Raw genomic sequence first — 7,310 nt, 5'->3', positions numbered from 1 at the left:
TGTTCCCTTTTCATTAGGCATTCAGCTAGTTGTATTTAATGGGAGCATTAATTTTCCCACTTAAATATGAAAAAATATTCTTATCATACACTGAATTCCACAGGCAGCTCCCTGAAGTTAGATCCCATGCAGGGAAACATCATACATAAATGCCCAAGAGTATGTTTAAAAAGGAACACTAAAATTTTAGGGTGAAAAGCCATGTTAGTTCCTGCCAGCAGCCCCAACATTTATAAAACAATAATATACCAGTGCACGTGAGGGAGGAAGAAAACAATTGATAAGGAAACAAGGCTAAACAACCAATCCAATAGGTTTCATACAGGTTCCGTGGGGGTCAACTAGTTTACAACCAGCCTTCCAGAAGGATGGCGATAAAGCCTCGCCTCCTGTTGCAGATGCCATGGAGTTGAGAATCTGTGTGCTTTTCAGTGTACAAGGATGCATGTAGTTCAGTGCATGGCCATAGGGAAAAGCACTGAGCAACTTTCAGCCCCCACTCTTTTAATAATCACATTCACTGATTTCAAGGGACGTTTTGCCTGAGTAGATTTTGACCCTCAGAGATATTTGGACCCTCGTCTGAAAAACTCTACCTCAAGTGAGTAGCTCTGTCAAGTACATTGGCATTACCTGCAGCAAGGTTTTGCAGAATGCCTCAGAGAATTTTAATCTTAAACTAGAGAAGAAGATTTCAGCAGTAGCAGCAAAAATCTAGACCAGTACATTCCCAATGAGAGCTACAGTTTCTCTGAGGGTCATGAAATATATGAGAGAAAAAGAGATAGGGAAAAAAGCTTTTTTAAGGGAAAAATGTTTTCATTAATGAAAGGAAGAAGCATCAGCCAGTTCCAATGCCCAAAGAAAATCAGTAATTAAGTCAAACTAACTTCAGTAGCACAAAATCAGCTCTTAGGTTTTAATTCCAAAATTTTATGTCCAGTTATTACACTTTTCAGAGACCAAGGATTAGTTACAGCAGGGAGAATGAAGATGAAATTCAATGGAGTTTAAGAATGTCCTTAGATAAGAATTTAAGTTCTGTACCCTTTAATTCTAATATGAATGAAATCACATCTACGAAATAAAGTCCAGATCTCACTGAAGTTAGTAAGAGGCTTTCCAGCAATTTAGATGGGCACTAGATCAGGTTCCCTTGTTATTACAGAGAGAAAAATGTTAGAATAGTGAAAAAATATCTATAGAGTGTCCTTTCTTAAGAGAATCCTGTAGTTATAACAGTTGCCTGGTACGGTACCATTGGTACCAACAAGAAATATTCACAGGAATAAATGAAGTACAAATTCATTACCACATATCATTAATCTTCTCTTCCCTTGCTCTTCAGAGTCTCACGTGCCCTCCATACTGAGATGGGGAGAGCAAGAGCACCTGATAAGCAAGTGCATACAAACATGTTAAGTTCTGGAGCATCAACTCTGCACAATTTATTTTACTGAGGCGCTGCCCAGAACAAACAGGTAAAAATCCTTACACGTTGTCTAACAAAAAACAGTATTTTTATCATATATATATATATGTGTATATATATATATAAAAATCACAGTCTTCTGCACAGCAGAAGCTTATAACTAAAATATTTTAGGATTTGATTTTTTTAGATAGACATAACAAAATGCCTGCAAATATAATACAGTGAGCACATCATAACAATTCTTAGAATACAAAGAGTGAACATGGAATTATATATTTTATCCACATTCTACTTGTGACTGAAAACAAACTCACTCAGAGTTCTTTAAAAGTCTCTCTTAAAAAGTTAATCCTTTCAATACAATATGGTCAGTATATACTTAGTAAGAGTACACTCTTCACATACATGGCAGTAATTAACTGTAAATACAACAGGCTAAATCCTGCCCTTTTTAGGCCTGGTAAGTAAGAGAGCCCAAAAGGAGCATAAAGCCTTCAGAGGCAGCCAGAATAGATCGAGACAGACTGTCTACGTAGCATCCACAACCTCAGATCCGCTGCACAAAGAAGTCATATCTTGTCCAAAGAGACTATTTACATCACGAGGAATTTCAGAAGCTCTGCTTGCTGAAAGACTTCTTCCTATGTGCCAGTAGAATCCGCTGGATGCTTGACACAAATCTCAGCAAGCCAAGCCACTTAAGCATGGGCTGAAACTCATCCCAGTTCACCAGGAGATGTAAGCATATTTGAGTCCCACTGAAGTCAAAGTGCACTGCTGAAGAAAATAATCTGGAGAGTGAACCTGAGGGCTGCCTCCCAAGACAGCTCCCCTGAAGTGGTTACTTTCTGCCAGGGCAGAATTCAACCCTGCGTCTTCTGAATGAAATGTCCTTTTATATGTCTACACCATGATGTCGGCTTAGCGGCTATGCAGTTAGATGTGATACACATACCATACAATTTGCTACTGGAAACATAGACAACTACATAGTCACAAGTGAAGTAACAGTGCAGTTACTTATGCAATTACATGTACAGTAGTAAAACTAACAGTTGGATATATGCTGTATCAATTTTCCAGAAATTACAGGGTAATTAACAGTTACAGTTACAGTGTTATAGGTGTTACAGTGCCACCTATAACAACATATTTGTATAATACTTCCAGCCATACAACTAAATGCCTAAAGGAGAACAAGCGCCTTTCATAGATGCTGATTATTTGTTGTCTTTCCCCATCAACATAAAGGAAAACGATGGTTCTACATACAGACAGGAAACAAGCTACTAAACTATTGATGATTTTTTCCATAGTACATAAAAGATCATATCAATCTCTGCAACTATTTTATTACCCTGAAAGGAATTATACAAAGGATAGAATTCTGTCCAAATCTAGGTAAGTTTTTATTAAAGATCTTAAGTCTCTGAAAAGACTATTAATGTGTAACTTACTTTTCCCACTATTAAGTCTCTCAGCCAGATGCCAGATTCAACTATTCTTTTTCCTGCTGTAAATACAGAGTTACTTTCATGAAATAACTAGAATCAACTGAATTTTTAACACTTGTGTGTTGCAAAAGATTTGGCATTTTATTGAAATTTCTTTTAATGGCCAAAGGCTGCCAGTAGCTAATCAGGATTAATTTTTCAAATTGTATGAAATACTCTCTTTAACATTGTAAATTCACAGTTATTTCTACGACTAACTTTAAACCAATGATCAATAGTTTGCTAACCAATCCACTTCTATGTCTCTTCCCTCATCCAAAAGGGTTTTTGAGATATCTTTTAGGGGACCACATACACACTGAAGGGACCAAGTGCAGAACTAGAGTCTATAAACACTGTGTAAAAGGAAGTGATACTGACTTCTATCAGAACTCTGCTGATGGTAGGCTTGTCAAAGTCCATCAATAATGAAAAGACTAATTTCTAAAGAGATTTTTTTTAGTGAAATATTGAAATCTTTGACCTCTTATAAGCGGGGAAGAGAAATATGATCATATATGCTGTCCTTGACATATGTATATATCTCTCAGTAGGTCTTTTGTCATATATGAAGAGAAATATATGGCTCATAGAATAAGATGTGTTAAATAAAACTATAATTTGTTTCTCCTTCTAAGATAATCTGAAGAGCAGCATAAAAGAGGTCATATGATCTATTTCTACAAAACCATTTATCATCCAGTAATAATGTCTTTGCAAAATTGTTTACCCATTCAAGTATCTTCAGGAGATATGTCACCATACTTGCATATACTGTAAGTCACGCCAACATTTATAAAACAACACTGATAGACAAAAACACTAAAAACACACATAAATATTAAAAGAAGCTCAACAAACTTGACTATCAAGTAGTTAAAAATTTGTTGATCTTTACATTACACATTAATTCCATGTTGTCCAAAATCTTTCTTTGAATGGAAGTTGTTGAGTTTTTCAGGGTTTTCTGTAGGTCATCATAATCTTGTGTATCCACCGGGAGTAATATGAGACCCGAACAAAAATCCCCGGACGATTTCGAATGGCACATCCACGGCCAGGAACAATGACACCAACTACTATCTTCAGCCTGTTTTGTTCACAAACCAAGGGACCACCATAATCTCGCTAGGAAAAAATAAAGAGTGTCACTTCTCAAAATGCTTCAAGACACAGCTCCCACCTGTCTCTTACTGACTGGTTTCTTTTGGGGATGACCTAGCTCAATGAACAGGCAATAGAGTTATTCCTACCATAGGGCAAAACCCAGCTTCCAGTATGTTTTTCACAACCAGAACTTATGCGAACCAACATCAAGGTTGGCCTTTGACCCTTGGTTGCTTCCTGTGCAAATTAAACCCTATGATCCATCTTTACATGTGATTCTAGTGACTTCAGACTACCAGATCTTACCCTCCTCTTTCAGCTACCTGCAAGCAATTTGTTTATGTGTATATAAACCAGATGAGCAAAAAGTGACTTGGCTGATAAACATCTTTGTTGTGATAACAGGCTTTGCATCAAAGACTACTGACAGAGCCAGGTTAATATCCTTCTGTCAGTCAATCATGTTGCAAGGCTCCAGGATGAGAATCTATGTGTACTAATAGGTGGTGGTGGTGGGGAATCCCAAATATAATAAAGGTAATATTTTGTAGACATAATTTTGAGACAAAACTTGTTAAAATACTCTTTTTCATTATTCTGAGTGAATGAGACATCTGTGCACCAGTACACGCATTCAGTGAAGATTTGGACTCAGATCGGGGTCTTATTTATCACTAAAATATATCCAGTTTAAATTACATTGAAATGGTAATTTAGATACTTTCACATAGATTTGGGACTTGAACATAGATACTGCAGTTTTTACCCAGGCAAAATGTATACTGAACCTAGCAAACTAGCTGCAAAACTAGACAGTAAATGTTCATATCAGATAGTGAGACATTGTTTCAAAAAATAAAAGCTGACAATTAGCATTGTATTTTCTCCGGATCACCAGAGAAACAACAATGCTTGACCTTTATTTGGTTTGGGGGTTTTTTTCTGACTGATGGCAGATTAGTTCCCACATGAACAATGAACTATGTCAGTACCGTCAGAGCAGCTCATAAAACACTTTCAGGAGTGAAGTTTCACCTGCCAATCTGATTTTGTTTCTCTGCCTGTTCTCTGCTGAGGAAAGTAGCTTCAAAGGGGAACTCAGGGAGCAGGAAACCGTGCAGTGATTAAGACTGATTGCTAAAATTAATTCAGTCCATTTCTTCTTGCAAGGGAAAACAAAGTGCAGGATCCCCAGCAGACTTCCATGCAGATGTTTCATTTATAAGCCTTGACGTGTCTAAGAGCTCATTTATGATTAAATATTTGATTTTGAAGAAAATACTTTGCAATAACAAAATGATCCTTTGGAATACTAATAATAAATGGAAGAGGCCTCAGCCTGATGAAGACCTCGTTTCCCTATGGTTTGGTAGTACCCCTGGGTACTACCCCAGGGAAAATTTCACTCCTTGGTTAACAACAGTGCTAGGAAATCATCTATTCTACTCCAGATATTAAGTGCATAATAATACTCATGACTGCCCTCCTTCTAGACATCATCTCAACAGGCAGATTCTCCACACAAAAAGTTTTATCATCCTGTAATAAATGATTTACAGCATTTCTCCTTAGATGTCTTTTCTCTATCATCATAACTAGTCCCAAGTAAAACAACTGTATCAAACTATACTTTCACTGAAGTAGTTCTCCTGTCCTCACTGATATGTTGCTCAGGCTTGATTAGGGACTCAGGCTTGATTAGGGAGACCAAATGCTCCAGCCTTCTGACTAATACTAAACCTCAGCACATTTTTTTAATCTTTCTCCTTCTTTCATAACTTTATCAACTCTGTTGAGCAGTGTCTTTGTATTTTGCACGGAAGTCCTCATCTAAGTAAGTAGTTAAATTTGCTCCAGCCTTTGCTTTCTACTCAATAAAAATATACTGCTGTTTTTAGCACACAGCCCACTTTAGCCCTTATTATACAGAACACAGATTTATCTCAGTCTAGAAAAGTGTTTAGTCACATGAGTATATTTAACATGCATGTAAACCCTTTACTGGTGTGGCGGTAGGGTGAAATTGAAGCAAAGGAGCTTCTTCCTGCACTCTGGCAGAAAATAGATCACTAGAAACACAAATCATTTTCCAAAGCAAAAGATTAAAATATTTTTTTCTATACAAGTTTAATGCAGAGAGAATAATTATAAAAAAAATCTAGTACATTATTTCTGGGAATGAAATAGCCAGGTTGGTTGCTCTAAGAATGTATTAGGAAATGTCATATTTACCTCACAAGGCCCAGCACCGATGGTTTCAGCCACAGCACAGATTTCTGACTCATTCACAGTGATCTTTCCTTTGAGATATTGGTTGCATTTCTCATTTCCCAAAATAAACAGGTTTGCTACCCGGAGAAGGCCATCATAGTTAATTACTAAGATTGAAAAGAGAATAAGAACTTTATACTATTTTAGGGAAAAAAAAATTGAAGATGCAGTCTGGATAAACTTACTCATGTAACTTCAGTTATTGTACCTTCTCTCCAGTACTCACATTTTTGTCCAGCCTTACTGTTACCATGCATTTGTCTTTTGGATTTCCTATATTTGCTACAAATGAGATTTGCAAGAAATTTGTTCGGTGTGCATGTCTGTTCAGTTCTCTGAGAATATCTGGAGAAGTGTTTTGTATTAGAAGAAAGTGCTAGGTAACTGGGTTTACTCTACAGTCCACCACCAGCTTGCCCTGTCACATCACAGAAATCAGAAAAAGTGAGCCTCAGAATGTTGTCACTCCCATCAGTGGAGCCAGGATTTTGCTCCCTGCCTTAAACAAGAGTTAATATATAACAGTGCCTGCCACGGCCTAGGGAAGGACGTGTGACTTGAAAAATACTGTAGCAGAACAGAGTTTTTCTCGTTCTGTGCTGGCTCAGCTACACTGAATGACTGTGCCTGCAAGGGCAGAGCCACAGCTTTGTGCAATCTCCATTCATCAGTGTGAAGGTCAGGAAGCAGGAGCCCTGCGGAGCTTGCTCTTGTTCTACATGTCGAAAGACAAGTCTGTACAAGCTGCGAAGATAAATAAAGGGCCTGGACCTGCCTGTTCCCTGCACAGATATCAAAAGAAAATGCCAAGCTTGCCCTTCACTGAATTGTTATCCTGCTTTCTTGAATACAAAAAAATGGATGTAATACTTCTTCCTTCCCTGACTAGGGTGCTGTGAGGATTATGTTAAGTAGTGCATAAAATATAGCACAAAGTCCTTGGATGACATGTTATGTATTTACTATATTACATAACTCCACAACATTGCAAATTCCTTATCAGT

General features: G+C 37.4%; 1 protein-coding gene across 2 annotated transcripts in view; it reads right to left on the bottom strand.

The window, feature by feature from the left end:
- Positions 1–2,573: 2,573 nt before the first annotated feature.
- HGF (hepatocyte growth factor) overlaps positions 2,574–7,310 on the bottom strand; it is a 59,100-nt gene continuing 54,363 nt past the window's right edge. For both annotated transcript variants that reach the window (XM_075490572.1, XM_075490657.1), the window contains exons 17-18: positions 6,268–6,413; positions 2,574–4,056 (exon numbers count right to left, since the gene is read on the bottom strand). In XM_075490572.1, coding sequence (XP_075346687.1) covers positions 3,886–4,056; positions 6,268–6,413 — 317 coding nt within the window. In that variant the 3' untranslated portion in view covers positions 2,574–3,885. The remainder of the gene's footprint in view (positions 4,057–6,267; positions 6,414–7,310) is intronic.

Source organism: Mycteria americana, chromosome 1, assembly GCF_035582795.1.
Source record: "Mycteria americana isolate JAX WOST 10 ecotype Jacksonville Zoo and Gardens chromosome 1, USCA_MyAme_1.0, whole genome shotgun sequence".
Lineage (NCBI taxonomy): Eukaryota > Metazoa > Chordata > Aves > Ciconiiformes > Ciconiidae > Mycteria > Mycteria americana.
Note: the sequence above shows the minus strand (reverse complement) of the source record. Positions and strands in the feature narration are given on the sequence as shown.